Here is a 25,352-nt window from a genome sequence, read left to right on the forward strand (position 1 = left end):
CAACACAATCAACAAAGCCTAGCTGGTGTTGGTTTATTGACAACGTAGACGGACGAGCTGAACTGTTGCTGCGTGTAAAGCAACAGGCCGGACCTCTGGAGGGGCCCTTGTGTTCCAATCATGATGTAGTACTTCTAAGTGGAAATATTACTGCACTCGACTATACTTGATACAAATCCAGAAGCACACCGACATATTTTTAAAAAGAAAATGCAAATAACAGTTATTGCTACACATTTAATACAAATGTGTAGTTTTAATTTAGGTACCCAACTTAAATTGAGCATAAATATTTAAAAGGCAGTTTTGTCACACAGAATTAGGTTTATTGATTATTATAAAACTGTCATTCCGAGGACTTTTGCAGTCAGAACTGTCTGTTCCATTTATACTGTTTATATCACACAAACAATAAAAGGAAATCAAACAACCCTTATTTAAAGTATACGACATACACATATTTGGGTGAACAGAGTCTTGCCCACTCAAGTGCTCCCAGTTCAGCATTAGACACAGAAGAGGAAGGGATAGATTAGAGCAGTGGGTGGCTTTAATGTTGTCATGCCTCATAAAAACACTATTCAGTTAAATGAGGTGAACTCACAAAGCTGATTGGAGCTGCTTGTGTGTGTGTGTGTGTGTGTGTGTGTGTGTGCTGGGTGATCTGTACGGCGGATACAACCAATGCCATCTGTTTAACCTCCCTGCTCTTCAGTGGCAGGTGTGTGTGTGTGTGTGTGTGTGCGTGTGTGTGTGTGTGTGTGTGGACCCCCACAAGGTGCTCACAGGAGCACGGAGGCCCAATTTCCATAGATGATAGAATTTAGAAGAGAAGTGAAGGGTTTTGTTGTAATACAGATGCGGTCAAAGCACACCCAAGCAGTTTGGTGCAGTCCATGAGCCATGGCGGGCATCTCAGGTACATCAACCCATTGTTTTTGTTGCTGCTCTGAGCTCCCTGGTGATCAGCAGTCAGCAGCCTCGGTGCAAACATTAAGAGCCTGGAACAACTGAGCTAGCACAAGCACTGCCAGGAACACGTTACAGGAAGAAATACACACCAACAAGCATGCAAATGTTGTATTAATGCCTCAAGAAAATTCCTCGTGATCCCTCCAGAGACTGAAGACAGCTGTAAAAAAATAAAATCATACACAGGGACCGCAATATTGTGACATGGCAAATAAATAAATCCAAAATATTTCATTCTCACTCATGTACAGACAAGAGGAGTCATGGTTGTTGTGATTTTAAAGCCTTACTATAAAAGTCCAGCAAACATTCCAATATTTTTCCTGTGGCAAACCTGTACCTCCACCAGGGATCGCTATACTACGATCCGCAGAAATACTATTCATTGTATTGGCAAAACAGTTTTCTTTGATGATGTGTCTGCAAAACGTAAATGATTTGAGGATTAAAAAATGTTCTCCTCATGGGAGACTATAATTTATAATGGATTGACGGCACATGCAGAAAGAGGTTTAGGAATCTTAACATAACTTTTCAGATGAAACAAATAATACACAACCCTACCGGAAAAAGCAAATTTATCCCAAACCCTGCATCATCTAATTTTTATGAAGTAGAAAGGAAAACAACACTGAACGAACCCCTCAGGTTTCCCCCCTCAATCATGTCAATTTTAAAGTAGTTAATGCATTTTATATTAAATAAATTATATATATATATATATATTATATATATTATATAAAGCAAAATAAGAAAACTTATCAACGTTTATTACACATGTTTTGGGACCCTGTGCATGGATTGAAGCAGAATGGAATGGCAGCATTCCAGATAAATCTCATGACAAGACAGGTGATATTTTTTTATTTAATACCCAGGAAACCAAAAGCCAAATAGAGTTGGCCTTGATTTTTTTTTTTTTAAAGGTCGACTGAAGAAATACCAAAAATCAAGATTCAATGCTGATTGTTTCATCTATGAAGCTTTGACGACACAAAGAATGGCTAAAGCAAAATAGTTTTTGAAATCTTCACAACAGAAAATTGCAAAGGAAAAAAGTGAAAACAGCTTATCTTCAAAGTGCAAACTAACATTGCAACAAAGGGCAAAAATAACACATGTATAACCTGAAGATAAACAGGAGGAACGCAATTAGAAGCAAATCACCATAACCCCCAAAATGTCACGCTTTCATTGAAAAGGTTGTGCAGCCATTTAAAATCAACCTCACCACAAAATTAATGAAGGAAATGGAAAATGTCGCTGAATGTCCAATTAACATCCGACTGTAACCGTGCACTTTACCGATAGAAAAACTTAGACTATCCTGGTATCTGTGTAAAGAAATCTGAAGTGTAAGTTAAATTAAATATTTGGGCATTAGTGTTTATCTAAATCTTATCTTCATTAAACATAAAATTTTATATTACAAGGACATCTTATAATCGAGGTATAACACAAACACGGTGTGATGATTCTTCTACATTTGGGTTTCAATAATTTGCAATGGTTTTAATTCTATAATGAAATTATCCACCCTGTGTAAAGACACTGTAAAAGGTAGCTTCACCATCAACCTATGCTAGTTAGCAACTGTAAAATCAACCTTCTAGAAAAACATGTTTATTTACATTTGATTATCTCTGCTCAGCTGAATCACATTTGACATGATCGGACCCTGAGAGTCACCAGATGCACCCGCTTGGCACTGCGTCATGCTTGATTTCATTTCTACTTGATTTGATTTTGAAACCTCAACGGTCTGGCAACTGTGTGTGTGTGTGTGTGTGTGTGTGTGCGTGTAAAAAAGTGGCAGACATATGACAGGATGATGAGAGACTTTGGTTGCAAACCACTCCTCACATGGCAAGAAGCGCTTCCTTGGAAATCAATTATGTAAATACAGAATCATGCAAATTTGAATAAATGTATTTGGGGAGAAATGAGTTGGGAGTTGCTTTCTTCTTGAAATCAGGAGAGGAGATTCAGAGCGATGAAGGCCTAAATGATGATGTGAATGTCAGCGACAGACAGTTTGTGCAGCAAAACTCCTAATTTGGCTGCTTTATTACAGAAAAAAGAGAAAGAGAAATGCAGGCAAGAAGTATTTAATACAAATAAAAACGATCAATTTTCTTCCTGATCAAAATCCTCAGTCTGACTGACTGGATATGCTCAATCAGTCAAGAGCACATTTCACAACACTTCCCCTGTTATATTGTTGTTTACATTATGTTATATTGTTCATATTTTTAATAATCCAATAATCAGAAAGAAAAAGGGACGGGATTTAAATTGGAACTTAAAGGGGACATTTTCTAAAAAAAAATGTTCGTGTGTGCTTAAAAAAAAAGTCACCTCACCGGTTACCATGGTAGCGTGCAGCTGTGTGCGATATACTGAACTGTAATTAATATTACTTTAAATCTAAAAAGAACCTTGTACTGGCTTCTGACAGTTCCAAAATTAATTATTCACCCGTTTTTAAACGAGCACCTGGCAGACATTACATTTATCCTAGACAATAAGTCTTGTCCAGCTGTCTCCTTACTTCAGGACTGTTCTCTGATGGCAGAAGTATTCCACTCCTACACATTTGTACTTCAAACCGACAGGATTTATGCTATGCTCTCCACCCCCACCCCCCCTCAGCACCGTACGACGATCCAAATCTCCTCAGCCGGTGAGCGCTCTGCTCCTCAGCAATTACCGCCGCTCGAGATGGTGGGAGAGTTCTGCCGTCTGTATGTGTGCGAGTGCTTGTGTGCACAAGAGCTTAGCTGCTTTAACACGCTGAAAAAATGTCAAGTCTGTGATCACACTAGCTGATAACAAGTGGTTTAGCAGCATGCGACTGTGTGTGTCCGATTGTATTTTACAGCGTCAGTTTGTGCGACAAAGAAATGCAGTTTACACATGCATGCGTGTGCCTGTAGGGAACACTACTGCCCAGGCACCCAGTCTGTGGAGCCCTCTCCCCCTCTATCGTCATACATCAGAAACAGCTTTCAACTCAGTTTTCTTTTTCATTGATCCCTTCCTCTGTTCTCTACCTTTCTTCTGGATTTCCACATCCATTCTCTGCTCCCTCTCTTCCCCTTTACCATCCTCTGTAACTGGTTAGGAATCTACAGTACATTTTCTCTGCCTCTGAGCCGTGTCATGGGGTGAAATTTGGAATGGTAGGCAGATAAAAATAAATACATTCAGTTTGTGTAGTACATATACATACTGCAGCTGCTTCCACAGAAATGCTGCTTTTCATTTTGTAATGTTTTCCACAACAGTCTTCGGCAAAACGGTGGTTTAATTTGCTTGTTTGTTTATTGGTTATTTTTAAGGGGGCAGTGCACAATTAAAAGTAATTGCTCCCGCGTTAGCTTGCCGCTAATTTACATCTGTAGTCCCAGGGCAGGTAGGCAGAAGCAATCACAAAGCAGTAAATACACTACATAAAGCAGCGCAATATGTAAAATACTATTTAAACACTGCAGACGCTTCCAGAGCCTCTTATGTTTATGGGAATGGAGTTTATTTCCACTGTTTTTGAGAAACCAAACTTAATCTAAGAGGAGGTGGTACAAGCTTATCAATAATTGTAAGAACATTATTTTTCAGAATGTTGCAGTAATGATGATCTTGTTTTTTTTTTTTAATAGTCTTATTTTAGATTTATGCTCTCATCACTGGTCGAGGAAAATGACAGGGAGTATTGGGTGGGATGGGGTCAATTGACTGGCAGTACTCAGACATTTTGAGTACTGCAGGAAAAACACAGGTGAACTTATTAACAGCAATGAAGACTATCACATGCATAATGTGACGGCGAACCTCCAGGTATGACAGCAGGCCCTCCTCCATGTGGAATACAGCAATCATCAGCCTGCCGTGTCCTGAGCCGTGAGTCCGTACGGCTCAAGCAACACTTCCATCTTGTTCCAGAACGCAGTCTCAAAGCACATGATGCGATATGAACGGACAGACTGATGTAACCACAGGCTACTTCAGACAGACCGGATGAGACGGTGGTTGGTCAAGTCACAGAAGCTTTAAACATCACACCGGATTAAATATTGCCTCTGAATTCCAATACTGTAATTTAATAATCTGGCCATTTAAAATGTTAAAATAATTAAATGAAAGGAATTATTTGAGACAGCCCCACAGATTCTTTGCACATAATTATATTCCGTTATCACAAATGTCTTGCAGCTGAAAGGAAGCGCAGTGGGTACATTTGTTCACTCTTTTCTTAGTGCTTCTAAACAGCAGCAGTATACGACTGTGTAACCGAGTGTCCGTCTTCTCAGGTCCGACCTGAATGAATGCTTGAGCTTTTCACCCTGCTTTTCATCATCCTTCTCTTGGAGAGTGTCGAATGCTTCACTCTGGCTAATCGTTCACACAAAATACACACCTGTATGCATGCGCAGGCACACACAAATACACACATGCACACACAAAGGACAAAAACGGAGGGTCGAAGAGAACTACAAAAGGAAGAAAGATGACAGACATTGAAGAAAGAATAAATGCAGGGAGGACATGTTGCCTAGGAGCACATCCATACTAGTTTTAGTCTTCTGGAAACCAATCATATTTCACTAGTGCCATCTAGCGGCAGGTGAAAGGATTGCATCCTCTTCATCATGATTGTCGCAGTCCCACCTCACCCAAATACACGCAGTACTAACCGAAATAACCAAGAGGCGTGAAAGCACCCATAGTCTCTCCGGCGTGTCCTAGGTCTTCCCTGAGGGACACCTCCCCAGGGGGCATCCGAAATAGATGCTCCAGCCACCTCAGCTGACTCCTCTCGTCAGACTAAGAGCGGTTAGAAAGCCCCCATGAAAATATTAAAATCAAGGACCGTGGCGATGCCTAGAATGACGCAACCGGGGCCCCACCCCAGAGCCAGGCCTGGGGTCAGAGCTCGCATGCGAGCGTCTGGTGGCCGGGCTGAGCCCCGTGGGCAGAGGCTTGACGTGGCCCCGACCTCCGGTGGACTCACCATCTGCTGAGGGATTCATAGGGGACGGGTGGCAGACAACGGGAGGGGGCTCGATGAGCCGATCAGCAGACACAGAGAAAAAAAAATCAATAATCTGAAAATAATCCGATGAAAAATGATCTTGGATAGATGGTGTCGCGGCCTGTGACAATAGTTCACTTTTTTCATCGTCTTTTATATTTCTTCCGTAGAAGACTCAGTTATCTTGTCTAAATTAAACAATGTTATTGAGCATCAGAAATGTTGCATTCAAGACAGCAGATGAAAGTTAAATACATACAAATGTATCAACTGAATGACCGATGACCCCCCCCAAAAAAAAAGCAGTCAGAAAGTCTATCCTCACCAAACAAGGAAGCCTCTGACCGGAGTGCAGCTCTCTGTGTGTGTGTGTGTGTGTGTGTGTGTGTGTGTGTGTGTGTGTGTGTGCGTGTGTGTGTGTGGCTCACTGCACTGAATACTAAGAGTATTTATTTATCGCATGAATAACAAATAAATCAAAAGCATAAGGCGCTAATTAAAGAACGGGGGAAACGGAGGAGAGGAGACTAGTTAATATAACTTGTTGACCCGTCTGCACATTCACCCATCGCACGACTGCTGTACAAGGCAAGGAAAGACATTTAAAAAGCTGAACGTCCTAATGACATGTCTGTGAGAGTGATGCAATATTTGCCAGGTTTCAATGAGCAACAGGTCAGAACATAATGCAAAGGAGGACAAGCAGTCAAAGGCCACAGAAGAGACGGAATTGTACCAAAGAAAAATGTGTAACGCAACAGAGCTGCACTGCAACAGGGTCGGTGTGGGGAGTAACTTCTGACGGATGTTACCTCAACACGTCACTCCCCAAACATTAACAGGTAGTCTGGAGTACACGGGAGGAGAGTAACAGGCTGGGAGCTGAGATACTCGCTACACATGGTTCAGTGTATGCAATCGCACCGTATGCGTGTCGTTCACCGGGAAATGACTATTCAGAACGGAGCGTTTAAAAGGTGGAATGGGAAAGGAGCGGGGGGGTGGAGGGACTATGACTTTAAACCCCCCAGCTGTGTTGTTGTTGAGGGAAGCAAGGTCGATTGAAGCTGCGTAGAAGGGAGGGGAGCCCACCCGCCGAGTTCGGAGGATTTTGTTGTGGCAGAGACCTTGAATAACATTTCCAGGTCATTTGAATCTTCTGAAAAGCTGAACCAGAACAAAGAAAAAATCCGTCTGAAATAAAACCCACAGAAACGACAGGTGAGAGGAGAGCGGGAGAGCCGGAGGAAGAATGGAATGAGATCCTCTCGGCTTCAGCCACACAAACGACTTCTGTTCCATCAAGCGCTGTAAAAAATGATTCTCATGATCGTCAGTGGCAAGAAGTGGGACTTACTTTGCTTATTTAAAAGTTAATCCTCTGCACGCATGACACGCACACAAACACACACCGGGTTGTGTTGACTTTGTAAGAAGACTAGAACCCTTTAGAGGAAGTGTTCGGCTTCACACGGTGATACAACATCATTCAATGATCAGTGCCAGCTCATCCAGAGCTCTAATTCAGGATTCATTACAACTCGCTGACACACCAGAGACACTGCAGGACACGTCAATTAGAGCGGAGAGGGAGAGAGACAAGGCTGCAGGGATTCCAGCCATTTATTTAAACACAGACACGGAGTCGTAGATGAATAATGAGCCGGAGATCTCGGTTCCTCGGTATACAACAGAAACAGTCCGTCCATAGTTAACAGATACTCTTATTATATAAATGTATGCAGCGGTCAACCTGCAGAAATCTGAGTTCTGGATTGGCTGGGAGAACAAGCGCATCTGAAATACCGTAGCGACAGATCGGCAGCTGTGTTTGATCACCGGACCGACACTCATCCCAGGAATTAGAGGCAGTCAGATAGAAAAATGGATCGTTTTGCGACACTAAAACCAGGTTTGTGGTAATGATTGAAAAATGACGCAGGTGGCATTTAGAGTCCAGTAGAGGGCGCCGTTGACTCAAAAGTAAAACCACTAAGAACGCCTGGAGGGCTTGCAGTGGGCGATTCAAACCGTCTGCAGCATTTACAGGATACGCGTCTGTGACTGTTCACACGAAAAGCCACATTCCAGCAGAAAACGGCATCACCCAACAGCACACACCTTCACTGCCAGCCAATCGCGTTGCTGCTAGAATAAATCCTGACTGTTTCTCCAGCTCCTCCGTGCTGCATCCTCCACCGGATGGACTTAAACAGCTTCGTCATACAGTCAAATGTGAGATGTGATAAATAATAGTCAGATTGGATACATTCTTATGGAAGTTCTAGATTAAGCATCTATAATATATATTACTGCTAATGTGAGTTGGTACATTAATAATTACTACAATATACATATTTTGGGGCTATTTCTAGTATAATAATCTTCCACGTCTCAAGCACACTCACCGCTATCTTGACCTTTTCTTGCTCTTCGTGCACTTTTCCTTTCTCAGTCATTAGGTCAGGGGTCATCTCACCCAGGCCTGTAGCTCCTGCTGCCTCCCTTTCCCTCTGGGCCAGTTGGGCCAACTGCTCCTGCACCATGGCCTGCTTGCGCTCGTAACTGAAGCAGGGACAGATAATAGCCCGTATTAAATGTATTAAGTGTACTAAGCATGCAAGTACTTCTTCAGACTCACAGCTATGGCGGGTAAATGAAAGGTGCTCGTGCTGTTAATTACAGCACTCAGGGTGGTACATGAACATTCCAGCACCACAGTATACAGTTGTGAAGAAGATCAGGACAGGTTGTGTTGACAGACTACTCTACATGTACGTGTCTGTGTACTCCATAAACAGTGCACACCAGTCATTTTACAGAGCTGCCCGTGGGAACAAAGGAGGTTCCACAACTCATGAAAATACAATCAAATCCAATATTCAACACAGTGTAACATTTAATAATCTCGCCACATTCCCGGTTAGCCTGAACGGATGCACATGAACACACAGCATGCAAAGCTAAGCCTGTTCTCCCCCAACGCCTCGACGCATGCGCCTACTTTCTGCGAATCTCTTCTTGTATTTCCGTAGGGGAGATTCCCGTCGGTGTCAGACCTGATGATCAATCATAAAATCAGTACCGGGTACTGTTGTACTGTACACAAGAGAATAACAAGAGCAACGACGGGTTACTAGCACGCAAGAACACATTAACAGGACATGGAGCATCTCATTCATGTTCACTTCAGATTAAAAAAAGCTGACAGGAAATGTCTGACCGGGACTTACTCGATGGCGGTTCGCGAGGTTCTGCTGACGGAGGGGGGGGCTCGCCGGATTCCCGCATCCACCGGAGGACATCCTCTGACAGCTGGGAGAGATCGTGAGAATGACCCGACGCACGAGATGAACGCACGACGCAACCTCCGAGTGGCAGATTAGAAAGGTCTTTATTCTAAGGAGCCATCAGATGTGCAGGAATGAACTTATTGAACTTCATTTTGCAGATGGGTCACAAATGCACATTTTAAATCATTTTAAAAAAGAATAATTGTTTTTATGTTTGCACCATATCATCAAATTTTCTGCCCAAAATAAAAAAAGAAGAAACTCTCTAGCTGTTGCGGAGAGAAATGTCATCTATGTTTGTTGTGTAGTTAACAGCTGATTAACCGAACGAGGCCGATAAACGGGTCCCGGTTCCGGTTAACGGAGTGACACCGAGACTCGCTAATCGTTATCCGCTCGAGTTGCGCCGTGAATAAAGCGTCGAGTCACGTTAAAGGTACCTTTACTCCTTCGACCACAGTGACCTTCTCGTTTTCGTCAAGTCCGAATGACACTTTCTTCATGGCGCTCTCGCCGGCCCCCATCGTCCGCAGCCGGCCTCCCTCCTCCGGACTACAAATAACGATAAAAGCCCTTTGGTGTCGGGGCAGGACGGCTTCAAAGACGGACCGAGCGCCGGTTTAAAACGCATCAATAAAGGTCATTCTGCCGAGTCAGTATCCCCGACGCTCATTCGTTAAACAAGATACTTCAGAACCAATGACTAGCGAGCTTAAAGCAACAACAGTTATGTGGGAAATGTAGTTTAACAGCGAACATGCTAACGTGAAGCTGAAGATCAGAGAGACTTCAGGGAATTGCTATTAATATTTTTAATATTCTCAACAGTTATGCTGGTAGTTTATTAATAGTCACAATAATTAACAATCCGAGTAACAATAAATTGAACTTTACTATATACGCAAAGGCGTTGTCCTCATTATGACGTCACTTTAGTCAGCTCTGCGTCATGGCAAAGTCACAAAGGCCACCTAATTAATAGGCGCTTTATGGCGAGCTTTTAACACCGGACTCGTGTTTATCATTATCTTCAGATGCAGGTTCTTAATTCGCATCATTCCAGCTCCTTATCAACGGCAGCGCCTTCCTCAAATTATATATTCTAATCTAGACACTGGCTATATTAATATGTTATTTTCCCCGTCATCATTATCCCTGATATTTGCATAATATTCCATCCCCACATCTTTGGTGGGAAAAAATGTAAATCAGAATCTTTCCCAGATCAGCCTCAAAGCACAAATTAACTGTTTCGTGGCACAAGAACCACCCTGACACAAAATCCAACCAGTCCATTGGAAACTTTTATACATCCAGCAATAGCATGCCGACCTTTATGGACAGCCATTTCTCTATTTGCAGACGCAGGGATGTATGAATTAAATATGGGGGAGAAAAGGTATTCACCGAACCAGAGCAGCATCACAGCCTCATTTCAAACGACATAAAGTTATGGTTTTGCATGTTGCACAAAGCCCCAAAACAAGACAGATATTTTATCCTGTAGGTCACGGAATGATAGATACATTGCATTAATATGGGCTGATGAATATATAATCAATGTATTTAAAAAAAATAAAGGGACTTACAGATGATTTGTAGAATAATATCAATGTCACATATGTTGTGTAGGAATATAGAACTTCAGTTCCGAAACAAATACAGGTACCTAATGAACTCACAGAACTGAAACGGCAAATAGATTTTTCCAGAATCTTAATTTGTAGCGATGCAGCAGCTGCCACCACATTCAAACTTTAAAACAAAACTTATTTCAAGAGTCAGGCAAATACTGTCACTTCCTGGAAAAACACAACTTCACTGTGCATCAAGTCATGAAAAAATAAACGTCAAACATCGCCCGCATACAGGTCACCACTACCTACCAATACTGTGAGCTTAACTACAGCAATACGCTCACCCAAACCACAAATCTTTATGAAAGGACATTTAGCATCATTTCTTGCTACTCTGAAGAGAATGTGTTATGAGGCTCCAAAATGCTAAAAATAGGAGACATTGTGGTCAAACCTGGAGGTGTGACAGTCACTGATTTCCACACCTCTCTTTCTTAGGAGGAATTGGTGCCTACTTTTACCATTTGTGGAAACAAAATAAATGGATGGCAACAAAAAACATTATTGCCCTTAATAGCAGCAAGCAAAGCTGAAATTTACATTTAAATAAAAGAAAGGTATTTCTAATTTGCAATTAACCAATTTACAGGTTTCTGCTTAGTTGTTGTTCAAATCACGCACATGATAACGCAGCCTCGACTACGATGACAAACGGGTTTTCAGTAGCAGGAATGATTCACCTGGAATAAGGGTTGAAATCAAAAATGGAAAACATAATAAAAGGAAGAGTGGAATGACGTTAGGGCAGACAATCTGGAGATGATGCGTGCGATCTGGAACACGAGGACGACGCCTGGCCTTTTGGACATCCTTATATTGTAGCATACATCTTTTACGTGTTCACCTACTTCATAAGACAAAGTACGTTTGTCTAGACAAATACACACACTAGTAGTTCTTGTACTGTGAAGAGGCACACTGATCCTGTTAAAAAAAAAAAGAGGCGCTGAGTGAGTCACAAATCCAATAGCGCTCAAATCTTTTAGCGGGAATGTACAAATGCTGCGTTTTCGTGGAGAGAGAAATGTCATCACAACAGAAGATTAAGCACTAGATGAGAGACGCTGGAATGACAGGAACTGTGCAGACAGAAGTTGGTAAGATCCCACATTTAACACGACCAACACGGCGTCCGCAGGAATCACAACGAGGGACTCCGACAGTGAAGCCACAGCAGCAGCGCCCTCGGGCAACGGCGTTCCAGGAGCCGCTGCTCAGGTGCAGAGGCGTCTCCTCTCGCCCGCCTGTTAACTTAACCTCGTGTCAACGCAAGAGCAAGAACTTTTTTTCCTGATGCGCTCCAGTTTCTCGGCCGACTCGTCCAGCCGGCGCCCCCGCGAGACACACACACACACACACACACACAATGCAAAGCCTCGTCGATTCACACGTTGATGGGTCTCCAGCGGTCCGCTTCGATGCTGCTGGTCCCATAGGGTCCGGACGCCACGTCATCGAGGTATGCGCCAACCATGCGAGAGCTGCCGGGACCAGAGCCATCGATCTGGGTGGAGGAGTAGTACAGACCCTGGTCGGTCAGCTCCTTGCGGCCGATGGTTGGAGCAACAGTTGGCGGCAGGTGAACGTCGCTGTCGTCCTGCTCATCCATCTGCGATTTGTAGGAGAACAGGATCTTGGGCTCCGAGCTGTGGGGCAGGGGGGGGGGAAGTAGTGAGACTCATGAAGAACCATTTACATTCTCCTTTATATTGTTCATGATTCTTTACACAAACCCGAAGAACCCCTTGAGGAAAGTGACGTAAATGAGTGGAGCAAAGGTGGAGAAGTACAGGAAGGTGGTGACGTCCACACAGCTGTTCCAGAAAGACAAAAAAAACAAGAAAGGTTTCGGTCTTTAGGTTTCTGCCAAAAAGGAAACATTTGCTTTGTTAGCAGCCTCTCATCTAAACACAACCGAAACACAAAGCGGGTGGAATTCCTGCGGTTATAACCCAGTCGGCACATTCAGATTAATCACGCGTGTTAATGTCTAAATTACAACAGCCCAAATAGAAGTAGAACTCTAAACGCATCCGTCCATTCATCCGTCAGAAGGATTCCACTACTAACCAGAGCCCTTCTATGATGCCAGCACAAAGCAGAGCGCTGCCCAGGCCCTGGACGAGGTTCAGCAGAGACAGGATGGCAGCGTACACATAGAAGCTACGCTTAGCTGGAAGAGAAAGAAGCCAAAACATTCACGGAAGGGCAGATTCTCACAGCTATATCATCCTTTTCTGAAAAAATAAATATATATATATATATATCAGATAACACACAGACTAAGAATGGGGCAGTATCTGACCATAGTATCAGTCTCTGCTCGTTCTAATCCGTTTAAGTTCTGATCTTTGTGAACTCACATGGAAGAGATATCCTCTCCCTCACCGGCGTTTTAGGCAAGATCACGATGAAAGAGTAAACCTATAAACAAAAATGAATAATCATCAAACAATCAGTGGTTATTACACATCCGTCATTTAGAACTCCTACTCCATCCTACCGCAGCGTGGATACGGTTCACTGACCAGGAAGAAGAAGCAGGAGCTGGCCAGCCAGAAGTGGCGTCCTCCATGGCCGTAGATATTGAAGTCCTCAGCAGACAAATGGCTGTCTGGGTAAAGGATCTCTAGTGTGCCCTGGAACAAAATCCTCTTTATTTGTACGCACAAGGAACACTCGCCTCATAGCGTCCTGCTGTGTGCTATTCGGTTTCTGTTTTACTTTACTTCTAGCAAATTGCCTTTACCTGTGTGATGGAGTAGGCCAGAGCGAGCACAGCAGTGATCGCCAGCACGCGCTTAATACTGGACTTGCTCTCCAGGTGACCTGATGGACGAGTGAAGGAGGCTCAGTAGAAACAGGTCAACAGTCACATGCAGGTCAGTGATTAAGGGCTGGAGAAGCATAAAGCCCGGGAGGCCACACCGGATTACATACAGACGAATCAGATTTGAAAGTTTGTTTAACCAACCAAAAGCCAGTCCCAAGATGACAACGCTGAGCTCGATCGCCAGCAAGAAGAAGCGTGTGATTTCCCAGAGAACCTAAAAACACAAACACGTTGACTCGTCAAACATTCCATCGCAGTCCGAGAGCACAGACCTCCGCCGAGCAGCTCATTCCCCTCCCAATCACATTCACACCGTCCACATGGTGACCTGCATCGTCATGAAAGGGTTCTAAATTGTTCTTGGTTGATTTTTTATCCGTAAATGGTGGTAAGATAGAGCCGTAGAGCTGTATGAAAAACTTCAGCTTCAAGACATTGAAAGATGCTTCAATGATCATTAGAAATAAGCAGATGCCGTTTTAAAATCATTACAAAACATAGAAGCAGCTTTACTTCAACCTTAAAATGACATTACTCATGCAGGATTTTCATTTTTGGTGCTTTTTGGTTTCCATGGGAAAATCGCCCCTCATATGCTAAGAGTCACACGACATCACCCGAAGCAACTCCACAGAGATCAAACGGTCCAACACAAACCGGTTCATCCGGCCTGGAACGTTCACGCTCCCCCCACCGAAATCAGTCCAGTAATTTATGCGCATTTAGCAGCAAAATTATGCCACAAGGCAATTCTCGAAACTCGACAAGCAATAAGCATATTCCAAAAAGGAACTTAGGAAAGGGTAGCATCCTCTCAATACTCGAAGGATGGAACACACATTTGATTTCTTTCGGTTTGGCTTGGATAAGGAAAGATGAAAAGCAAGATCACAAGTGTGTTCCAGACGTGTGACGGACGTGTGACGGACGTGTGACGGACGTGTGACGGACGTGTGACGGACGTTCGTCCACCTTGTCGATGACGGTGGCAGCACTGGACGCGCTGACAGTCATGGACACGACGGCCCGGGTGATCCCAACTGCTGCTACCACAAACACCTGAGGAACACAGCACAGCAGGAAAGACCATAAAGGGTTTAGTTCCTAAGCAACCGCCAAGGACTCGGCGATAAGGCAGACACAGAAGCAGAGAATAGACGAAAGTGAAAGGTAACAACTGATTCATGAGAAAAAAACACCATCGTCACTTTCAGTTCAGCAGAAATGATGTTTCTGCAATTCGTTTCCTACCAGCAAGTAAAAGGTGACGAAAATGGGGCTTGAAGCGAGTCGAATCTTTGCCCTGGCCGAGGGCAGCTTCCACATCAGGAACACGAAGAAGGCCACGTTAGGGACGAGCAGCAAAATGTCCCAGAAGCGCACCCTGAGACAGACAGACGGGGAGCACAGCTTGCATCCTCCATTCTACTCGCAGCCTCCAGGAATTTCCTTTTGAATATTTGAAGCCGTTTCTCCGAAACGACGCCCCGTATACCTGGAGTCTCTGATATCCTCGTACAGGACTTGGAGACACCTGTGAGGCTTGCTGAGGTTGGTCTCGCCATCGGGCTGCCACGTTGAGAATCCTGATGCGTTCTCTGATGGCGAGGAAGTGCTGCCATTGTAGTGAGCAAGCGCAGCCACAGCCGTCACCGCGGCCAGCATGGTGTCCGATCCCGAGCTAAAACACAAAGAAAGTAGGTTCAAAGACTAAGACTCAGCTGAAGCAGCCTGCAGGACGCGCACAAGCAACGTGCACGCGTTCCTGTCACTTACTTGGAACCCTCAGGAAAGCACGCCTTTGGAATTAGAAGTCTCACAAACATAAAAGTGTGAATTTGTCAAACTTATTGATTATTGCTAATTATTTCGGTGTTTTCTTTTAAGCTACTTGGCTGATTTCACAAAACAGTTTTGAGGTGAGATCGTTTATTTTATAGGTTTATGTTGGAACGCGTCTGTATGAAACGCGAACTTTTCCGACAGGCTCATGACTTTCATTATATTCCATTGAACTTTGGAGAACGCGCACACTCTGTGATGCTAGCTCAGGGGCTACCGGCTCAGACTCAACGCCGTTCCCGCTGGAATTCGTTAACGATCATAACGGCTCGCTAACCACACCGTCTCCTTACCCAAGTTTAATTTTTAAGGTTTATCTTGATACTTTCAGTTCACGTCAAAAAGGGACTTCCTACGCGCCCACTAGCCCTGCTAACGGAGCGGCTAGTTCGCTAGCTCGTTCGTGGTGCATTAAGCTAACTAATCCGAGCTTCCGTTGAGACGAACGCGTCGATGCTCGTTAGCCGTTTAACGACGCGACGCTACGTCGTAAGAACCGCTAATAAAGCCGAACGAGCGCGATAAAACAGCAACAGCGAGCCGACGCAGCGAAAGGGAAAAAGAAAAGAAACCGATGAGCGTCATCTCACCGATTCGGTAGACTCGGATCGAAGTGATTACAAATAATCAGGTTGAAGCGCACGGTGGAGGCGATCAATACACCGATCGCTGAAACGGGACATGGCTGTTCACGACTGGTATATGTTAACAATTTCTCCCAGTCAGATCAGCTGACTCTCCTTCTTCTTCGTCTTTTCCCTTCCGCTTTCTTCTTCTTCTGTTGCGTTAGTGCTCAGTAGACAACGGACTGCCTCATTGTCGCCGCCTGCTGGCTTGGCGTGTGAAGGAGAATTCTAGAGACTATTTACAGCATACTGTATTTCTGTTGAAAAAAAATGCCAAACCCCCCTAAAAATAATAGTTTATAAAAGTTGAGTCTTCTAATATAATTTATTATTCCAGCTGCGAGCTCTACAAGCCTAATTTATACAGTCAATTGTGGTTGTCATAAGAGAAGACGTGAAACGTGATTATGAAGCCAGAACAGAACAATTACAAGAAACTTATAAAATAAAATAAATGGGCTTTAAACTCAGTGCGAGTCCATACAAGTCATTGGCCATGTAATAAAGTCGTTCTGTGCGGACTGACAAGTGTGTTGTCTTTAGTGATAGGAATCTTCCAGCATGTAATAATAATGGCTGATAATAACATGAGAGAGCATATTTTCAGAAATTCTGTAAGGCATTTAATTGTTAGATCTACTTACAAAATGAACACAATATCTTATAACCATCATGGATTCCGAGTTCACAATATACATCACGTGTGAGGAACTACAAAACAGAAAACGTCATCTTATCCCACACACAGATATTGAAATAATCCAAAGTACTTTAAACACATTATATTCGGTTGCCTGGTACTTGTACAGTAGCTACAAAGACCATGTCGAGTTCAGAAACAGGAACGGGTGTAAAACACGACTCGCAGACATGCGATGTTTCTAACCTCAGCTGAACGATGACAGGTTTGTTTGGTAGACGCGTGCGCACACAGGTCTTTTGTAAACACTGAGGCTGAAGCAGTGCAAAATAGGCTTTAAGTGTTAGCAACTACAGTTAATGTAAGCATACTGAGATTAGCAAACGCTAAATGTTTATTTAAATTAATGCACTTTATGCAGAAATTCAATTTTGAGCAGACAGCTCGCTCTTTCTTCTCTTCAGTGTCTCAAAAACAGGCGATACAACTGAAGATCCAACATTCAGGCATGCTGGGAAAAATAATAATCAGAATAAAGACAATGGCATCTTTGGTGCAGGCCTTAAGATTTGGATGTGTGTGTGTGGGGGGGGGGGGGGGGTCTACAGTAGAGCGTCCAGGTCCAGTTCTGGCAGGGGTTCCTTCCAGTACGAGACGCTGCTGTACTCTGGACACGCCAAAGCAGAACGCGAGTTTCCTCCGGTGAAGAGCACAGGAAAGAAATGTTCCACCAGCTCACTCAAGTGGCTGTACCTGCAAAACCGTGCACACGCAACTCCACTTGTAATTCTGAGAGGACACATGCAGATGTGAAGCGCAAAAAAAGCTGCATGGGCATCATTCCTGCGTAACATTTCCAGGATGAACCGTTTTAACTTCTTGTTCCTTCACCTCTGTAGAAACGACTAAGAATCAATGAGACATTATCGATATGTTGGTGTTTTGTGGCAAACGTACGAGGACTTGTTCCCTTTTGTCTTCTCCTGGATGAGCTCTCCTTTTGGGTTGACGGTAAATAACTTGGTGTCAGACACCCCAACCTGCGTGTAGGCAAAAGCATCCTGCAAGGCCAAGGGCAACAGCACAGTTCAACTTTAACCTTTGTGCATTCGAACACGACGCAGGCCCTTTTGGCTTTTACGCCACTAAACCAGGAAACTCTCGACTACAAGGAGAGTTGTTGCTGTCAGATTGACTTACATTGGTCCTGTTGCCAAACGCGGCGTAGAAGGGCCGTCTCTGGGGGTTGAAAAGGTCCCTGATGTCACCGAGACAGGCAATTTTAAAGATCTCTGGCTTCTTCTCGATAACCTCTCTGCACCGGTGAGAGCAGGCAGACCAGTCGGCAAAGACTTACATTTATTCGACTTGTCAAAGGTTGTGTTTGTTACCTGTGCAGCGCGGAAAAGAGGCTGCTGGGCGCTAACAGCACAGGGCCTTTCGGGAGGGCGGTGCCTTTGTCATTGACCCACTGAAGGTAGCCCTTGGTGATGGCAGCCATGCCTATGGCTCGCGCTGAGCAATACAGGAACTTATAGCCATTTCTACCAGGAAAGGAGACACTACATTAGACACTCAGCTGAATAAAACAGAATAAAGAATTTCCCCACCTCTGATATACAACCATAAGCTGCCTAATACCTTCCCCAATATGATCTAAAAATGCCCTTCTAGTAGGTTCCATTTAAATAAAAAGCTGAACTGGCATGGAAACAGACAAACAACCGGCAACAAAAATCAGAGTTGAACCATTAGAGGTGAATATTTGAGCTGTTTTTGGTCACGCACGTTTTGGACAATGTTCACTAAAAGAAACCTGTAAAATAAAAAAGGCAATAAACCTGGCATTGATTGTTAGTTTACCTTTGACTGCTAATAATATTTCCCAAACAGAAATGTGACATACTGGTGTATTTTGTGGTAGAGTCTGGCAATGCCCGAATGTGTCCAGTCCTTTCCAAACTGAGGTAGAATGTGGCCCAGAGCATCAGACCTGCAGGAGACAGAGCGCCATCACGCTAACGCTAGCAATGCGCTGTAGTGCGTGCACCGGTTGCTCTCACTTGGTAATGGTGCCATCGATGTCAGATATGACGATGCGATCGTCCCACTTCCACCGGTAGATGGCGGCCTCACAGCGGCACGTCCCTTGGTACTGCGTGGTCACGCTAAACACCACCTTGTTGGCTCCTTCACGCAGGTTTAAGTGCTCCTGGTTTTGTGAAGGGTCGGGGATAGTTCAAGTAAGAAACCTTCAAGCAACACGCAGTTGGTGCAGCAGAGTGCGCTCTGTTCTATTCTAGGAATCATTTACGATTTGTTCAGAGGTCAGGCGCAGCGACTTGCGGTAGATCTGGGCGACGCACTGCGTGGCGTTAAGGGTGTCCGTTGATGAACTGGGAGCGATGGCGGCTTTTCGCCCGTGGCCGAGTTCCTCGTCACTGTTGATGTCATCCAATGTAGCTCTGAAGAGCCAACAAGCAGCCGATTAACACGGTGGACTCAACATTTATGACTCAAACAGATTCACAGATGATGATAAAATCATTTACCGGTGGTGATTTGTGCATAATAAATCTTTTGAGACCATTTATTGAAAAAGGATGAATCTCTGACGCCCTCTTGAGGTGCCAGAGGAAATTACATATTCATAGTTTGGATTAATATCAAAAAAATCTTTCTTTTTTTACAAAAATAACAACAACAATTAATATATAGTGGCTATAACTTCGATAACTTGCTGCATTTTGTCTTTCCTGTTTGATAGTCCATTCGAAGCTGTGATTCATCAGGATGACAATCCAAATAAAATAGGATCAGGTTGAATAAGGTTTATGACCTATTGCTAGACCAAAGTTTTATGAGTTGACCTACTTTGTTTCAGAAGAAACACTTGCCAGCGGCTCCCCTTGCTCATCCTTCGAGTTCTTTCCCTAAAAAACAAGGTTACATTATCAGGTATTATTCCAGCAACAAAATCAGGCAACCATTATCTTTTTACTAACAGTGACAGTTGCTTCTATTTATGTTTGCCTTCAGTTGTTTGAATCTCTATCACGCGTATTCCTTTTACGTCTTAAACACACAGATTAAAAAAAAAAAACAACCCTAGCAAACATTTTGGCCAAAATGTGAGAATTACAATAATAAAATGTTGACATTTCTTTTCATACACGCCACACACACACAGTCAGTCACCACTGACAGGGATTCTTAAGAATGCACCTGATTGCTGTCCATGTCCCTCCTCCCCCAGGAGAACCACCAGCGTCCAGACTTTTTGGACATCTTGTCCTTCACCAGTCGCTCTATTGCACTCTGTGTGACACGCATAAAAAAAAAGCAACAACGGCATCAATCCTGCCTTACCTCGTGAATCAACAGAAATAATTCATTAATATGCGTATTACTGACTATCTATTAATGCATTTTAAATAATACCTTGGGCAGGTTTTTCTGGAAGGCTGTCATTGACAGGACCATTGGTGCAGCCACCGCCCAGTTGTAATATCTGTGAAGGGCCACAAGTGCTTGATGAATCTTAGATATAATGCATCTTAATTTGTAGGTAAAACAAATAAATTCCAAACGTTACTTGGAGTTGATGCAGATCACCAGGCTGGGGTCCTCGATGATCCCTGGATTCGTGGCAAAATCCTGGCATGTCACGATGTGCTCCACAAACGTTTCTGCATTAATGACAAAATGATGACAAAAGTGTTTCGTTGCTCTGGGAGAATCTGAACATTCCAGCCGGGACGGATCGACTGCAGCCGACCTTTAGTGATCTGTCTGGTGTCGCCCTCCTGTCCACAGAGGGACATGCTGACGTCCATGTTGTCGGAGGTAGAGTCCGACAGGTACTCTGTCCCGCTGTCCATGGTCCCGCTGCCCACCGACTGAGGCGACTGGCTGCCGGAGAAGGAGCCCTGCTCCGCTCTGTGCTGAGACGCTCCCTCTGCCTCACTGCGAGGAGAACACATCCAACTCTTCACCAATAAAGGGAAACTCTCCTCACACAGCACGGTACAGGTTTTGGGCGTGGAGGGGATCCGTGGCATCGGTGCACATCTTTGGATCGATATCCACGACGTGTCTCTTTACCTCTTGGGGAAGTAGAGGGCAGCAACCTCAGGGTCCAACTTGGTCAGATCATCCAAGTAAATATCCGTTGGTCCCAAATGGTGATTACGTTTCCCTGCAACAAAATGGCGCGTGTGCTCATCTGGCCGTCACCGATATAAACTGAAGATGACACCATGGAAAGCCAAAGTGCACGGACTCACGGAGAAAGCCTTTACCTTTCTTCTTCTTCTTCTGCTGCTGCTGCTCAGTAGCGGTCGCTAAGCCCTCTGCAGCAGCACAGGTCGTCTGGGCGTCCTTCCCCTCAGCTTTTATTGCAGTTCCGTTGGTCAGAGCGCCCCCTGCAGCCCCTCCAGGTCCTCCAGGTCCCCCTTTTCCACTGACCCCCTCGCCGGTGGCGGGGCTGCTGCTGCTGGTGGAGCCCTGCTCGCTTTGCTCCGATGACAGCCCCAGCTGTTGTGCGACTGTCGTAGTGGTGCTGGTCGGACACGCCGATGCGACTGTGACCTCGTCGCTCTCTGGGAGGAGCTGGTTTTGTGTATTCTTTGTTTCAGTCACGCCGACGGTGACGTTTCTGCTTCTGGGGCTAAATGTATCAGTCGCGGTACTAAAACGTTCAAGGCGGGGCCTTCCCTTATCATCAAGAGAATCTCTGCCATTCATCACATCAGCTGCATTAAGACACGGACCCTCCTCCTTGCATAAAGCGGACTCTCGTCCCTGTGTCGAATCACCAGAACTGGAGAGGCCTCTGCGGGCCGAATGGACCATGTGGCCGCTGCTCTCTCCCGATGAAGGGATGCATTGCGCTTCGTGGCTACGCAGGTTTACGGATGGAGTCCTGGGTCGTGGGCGGACCACTGTTACGCTGTCACAGATATCCGCAGGCTCGCAGCCCATGTCGAAGGACTCCTGCCTCTTAATGGTACGGAAGTGAGAGCGTTGCTGCAACTCCAACAGCGTCCTGTCCGACTGACGCAACTACAGCAGGAAAGAGAAAGAGCCGTCTGTGAGGGCGCGCCAGCGTCCACAGCATCGACCCGTCTGTGTCGGTGAGTCTCCGTACCTCGGGAAATCCTCCCCAGTTCCACTGCATCTGAGGCTCAGCGGGCTCGTGGGGTTTGGCCAGAAGCTCAGAGTCGCTTTTGGGAGAGGAGGGCCGGCTGCCGAACACGCTGAGGAGAAAGGGAAGGAAAGCGATGGAAGTGGTCGTCAGGCGCTCAATATAAACGAACGCATCCAGCACGATCAACTCTGCTGACCATTCCGTGGGCGACTGCTCCCCCTCCGAGTGAGGATGAGCGTCTCTGCTCTGCGCGGCTCCCAGCGCCTCATACGGCTCCTCAGACAGCGAGTAGTACACCGATTTACTTGAACACATGCAAGAAGACATTCTTAATGACTTGACCCGACTCAAGACGCTGAGGGCACCGACCGTCGGGCCTGTAGTCATCACCGACCTGGCTTGCAGTGCTTTGGGGGGCTGCTCTTTAGCAGGACTCTCCCGGCCGCTCTGATCACCTTCTCGCTCTCTTTCTCGCTCATCCGATGAGGAGCCGCCCTCTTCTCTCGTGTGAGTATCAGGACGCGTGCGTTTGCGACGCCGTTTCTTCCTGCGGGCGCCGGTCCCGGTGATTGAGGAACCCTCAGCCGTCTCCTCGGGCACCTCGAGAGGGATCGGGGAGGTGCACAAGTGGGCTGGGACCTCAGACTATGGAGAAATGGTGAACGTATTGGACATCAGACGGACATCAATCACGGTGAAATGAAACCGATGCCGGTCATCTCACCTCCATGTTTTCATTTTCCTCCACAAAGAACGCTTCTCCATTGTCGCCCAGCTTCATGTGCAGATCGACTGGTTCGCCGTTTATCTCAATGTCCACCTGAAACGGCCGGGATGAAACCGTGTGAAGGCCGAGGAGCGCCGCAGAGCGATTGTGTCGACGAAACACTGACGATTTTCTCCTTGGAGCGCAGAACACCCAGCTTGCCGAAGCGGATGTGAAAGGGGGAACACTGGAAGGATCCATCAGGCTGTTGCACCACGATGACGTCGATCCCCCCGGTCAGCGTGGCGGGGTTCAGGCCGCGGTACAGCTCCTTGACGGTAACGAACACCGTCTCCGCCAGCTGCCCGACGATATTCATCGTCTGGGCCTGAGCACAAGACAAAGCAGGAAGTGGGTCAGCTGCTGACGTCCAAGAACACAGAGCAAGCACGGACTGAGATGTATTATTCTCAGCAAATGTAGATTATACACCTCAAAAGAGTGTTATATAACCTAATCACACAAGGCACAGGTTGAGTCACTAGAAACCTTACCGAACAACAAAGCAGCACGCTGAAGGCCGTCCCTAAATACCTGTTAGGGAGGCGGTGCTCATGTTTTGACGAAAACCACGTTGACCTTTGGAATCGCTTTTTTACTCCCGATCATTGGGCCAAAGGTCGAAGGAACACTTGTGTGAACAGACTCACAAGATGGAGTCACAGCTCAGACGCAGATATGAGAACGCGTACTCCTGCTTGTTTTCATAAATCAATTCGTTCTAAGACATCTTGAAAATGAAAACAGCTTCTGTAAGTCTGGTCGAGGATTCCTTTCTTCCCGACAGCAGATCAGAACATTCCAACAAGTTGCTTTAGCAAGTGAAGAAGCCAAACTTTTCCAGCAGTGACTGAAATGTCATTCCTCACCCACATTGAAGGATGGAGACATCCCCTGCCAACCAGCGTGTCCTCCCTGGACCCCCCATCCGCCATAGGACCCCCCCCAAGCAGGCTTTCCCTTCTACAAGAACCCAAAAATGGTCTCAAGACACTTTTTTGGGCTCCGCTCAAAAGCAGAGGCACCAGAACTATCTGTACATGCTAGGCTACCTTCTGTTAGCATTGACAACATAGAAGTAACTACAAAAAGGCCATGCAGTCCGTCCGGTGATGACGGGACTCCAGTCCTCTCTGGTTTGAGGTGGGGGCACAAAACACAAGCAACATACGAGAGGGGGCCAGTATATTCAGTCACACGTACCGTACACGCACGCCGAATGCACGCTTCCTACGTGGACCGCACATGAAAAGCAGACCAGCAGTTTCTGAAAGGCTCGGACAGGCTATTCAAACACGCACGCACGCACGCACGCACGCACACACACACACACACGCACACACACACACGCACACACACACACACACACGCACGCACGCACACACACACACACAGAGCGGCGACACCAAGGATGCGGCAGCAGTCGTCCTCTGCCAGCGACGGGAAGTCATTAGCAAGCCGAACCAACGCGGGCGGACGTTTTTATACGACGAAGAGGGAGGCCTTTCTCCGTGACAGAGTTCTGATGTGATCGACCCCCCCCCCCCCTTGACCTTATCCAGTCGGTTCAGATTTACACTCGGCAGCACCTGCCAGGTCAGCTGAATGTGGGCAGCGAGAACAACAGCCTGCAGCAGACAATGGAGGTGATGATCAAATGCAGGGCAGCAGAATGACGACGGGCTGGAGATGTGAACCGATCCACAGCTTCCATTTGTAGGAACCGGTCGGCACGGCGGCAGGGACTCGGGCTGTGATGAAACGGGGCCCACGTTTGAGCTCTAAAGCGACCCCGACAGGAACAACGAGCATGCTGATGAACGACGGGGAACGCTCATTGCTCAGCAGCAAGGCAAAAATAGATCCGGCCGGAGTCGGAATCAAAATGATCAGATTCCACGTCCAGCGGAAAAAGAACATTCAGAATAAAGAAGAAGGATTTGGTCCAGTAGTCCATGACTAAAGTTCATCCACGAATGGCTTCTTATCGTCTCCACAGTCGCTGATAAACTAACTGACTTTGATTAGTCATCCATGCTCGACTCTAAACGTGACTTCTGAGGAACTGCAGCAGATTAGCAGGACTGAAGGTCACCTCGCCATCACGCTCCAGCGTCACGCAACTACACACAAACAGTGAACAAGATGCCGCCCGTTGCGTCAGACGGAGCAGAGGAAGAGTGATGACGACACACAAACGACACGCAAACTACGTAAAAAGCCACAACTTCCGCCACGGCTGCCGGAGAGGAGTCCACCCATTATTAAACGTTCTCGCCATGATGAAACAGAAACAGAAAAGAAAAGAAAAGAAAAGAAGCGCGTCGGCTCGAAGCTAGAAGCTAGAAGGCTCTTTATTTAGCAGCTACGCATCTCAAACAGCTTCACGACCCGACAAACTCACACACCTGCGTTAGGTCAGGGAAAAAGAAAGAAAAAGAAAGAAAAAGAAAGAAAAAGTTCCATAAAGTTCAACGTTTGACGGTTAATGATGAGAGAGCGGAGGCGCCACCTTACCTGGCGAGTCCCTTTCACGGTAGTTCCGAAAACAACGTGAAAGTC

At 45.7% G+C, this 25,352-nt stretch overlaps 3 protein-coding genes across 3 annotated transcripts in view; all 3 read right to left on the bottom strand.

Annotated features, from left to right (window-relative positions):
* The window catches only part of LOC137898592 (MICOS complex subunit mic25a-like), a 40,493-nt gene extending 30,556 nt beyond the window's left edge, over positions 1-9,937 (bottom strand). Inside the window, exons 1-4 of the mRNA XM_068742638.1 lie at positions 9,738-9,937; positions 9,238-9,319; positions 9,009-9,063; positions 8,413-8,569 (exon numbers count right to left, since the gene is read on the bottom strand). Of these exons, the coding sequence (XP_068598739.1) occupies positions 8,413-8,569; positions 9,009-9,063; positions 9,238-9,319; positions 9,738-9,821 (378 nt within the window). The 5' untranslated portion in view covers positions 9,822-9,937. The remainder of the gene's footprint in view (positions 1-8,412; positions 8,570-9,008; positions 9,064-9,237; positions 9,320-9,737) is intronic.
* Positions 9,938-10,122: 185 nt separating this feature from the next.
* On the bottom strand, positions 10,123-16,323 carry tpra1 (transmembrane protein, adipocyte asscociated 1). The gene is made up of 11 exons (XM_068742368.1): positions 16,200-16,323; positions 15,263-15,448; positions 15,019-15,151; positions 14,740-14,826; positions 13,909-13,981; positions 13,684-13,763; positions 13,463-13,573; positions 13,298-13,358; positions 13,005-13,107; positions 12,668-12,748; positions 10,123-12,580 (listed from the first exon to the last, which is right to left on the bottom strand). Exons 2-11 carry the CDS (start codon positions 15,430-15,432, stop codon positions 12,319-12,321), a joined length of 1,161 nt encoding a protein of 386 aa, XP_068598469.1. The 5' UTR covers positions 15,433-15,448; positions 16,200-16,323; the 3' UTR covers positions 10,123-12,318.
* Positions 16,324-16,561: 238 nt separating this feature from the next.
* On the bottom strand, positions 16,562-23,725 carry zgc:123305. The gene is made up of 20 exons (XM_068741962.1): positions 23,660-23,725; positions 22,918-23,118; positions 22,749-22,844; positions 22,419-22,669; positions 22,221-22,328; positions 22,025-22,133; positions 21,177-21,939; positions 20,980-21,073; positions 20,654-20,841; positions 20,471-20,564; positions 20,317-20,386; positions 20,101-20,193; positions 19,750-19,808; positions 19,190-19,340; positions 18,939-19,087; positions 18,782-18,868; positions 18,267-18,419; positions 18,076-18,190; positions 17,833-17,936; positions 16,562-17,628 (listed from the first exon to the last, which is right to left on the bottom strand). The coding sequence occupies exons 1-20, from the start codon at positions 23,723-23,725 to the stop codon at positions 17,478-17,480; spliced, it is 3,102 nt and encodes a 1,033-aa protein (XP_068598063.1). The 3' UTR covers positions 16,562-17,477.
* Between the last annotated feature and the right edge of the window lie 1,627 nt (positions 23,726-25,352).

The sequence above is a fragment of the Brachionichthys hirsutus genome, chromosome 8, assembly GCF_040956055.1.
Source record: "Brachionichthys hirsutus isolate HB-005 chromosome 8, CSIRO-AGI_Bhir_v1, whole genome shotgun sequence".
Classification (NCBI taxonomy): domain Eukaryota; kingdom Metazoa; phylum Chordata; class Actinopteri; order Lophiiformes; family Brachionichthyidae; genus Brachionichthys; species Brachionichthys hirsutus.

What these genes read in the sequence shown, in the direction of transcription:
- tpra1 (XM_068742368.1), bottom strand. Translation starts at nt 15,432, where the DNA reads ATGCTGGCCGCGGTGACGGCTGTGGCTGCGCTTGCTCACTACAATGGC. An exon ending in TCGTCACCTTTTACTTGCTG is followed by an intron (nt 14,827 to 15,018) that starts GTAGGAAACGAA and finishes TGTGTTCCTCAG; the next exon opens with GTGTTTGTGGTAGCAGCAGT. An exon ending in TGGCCTACTCCATCACACAG is followed by an intron (nt 13,574 to 13,683) that starts GTAAAGGCAATT and finishes ATTTTGTTCCAG; the next exon opens with GGCACACTAGAGATCCTTTA.
- zgc:123305 (XM_068741962.1), bottom strand. Translation starts at nt 23,725, where the DNA reads ATGGCGGATGGGGGGTCCAGGGAGGACACGCTGGTTGGCAGGGGATGT. An exon ending in TGCGCTCCAAGGAGAAAATC is followed by an intron (nt 22,845 to 22,917) that starts GTCAGTGTTTCG and finishes CGGCCGTTTCAG; the next exon opens with GTGGACATTGAGATAAACGG. An exon ending in ACTGGGGAGGATTTCCCGAG is followed by an intron (nt 21,940 to 22,024) that starts GTACGGAGACTC and finishes TTCCTGCTGTAG; the next exon opens with TTGCGTCAGTCGGACAGGAC.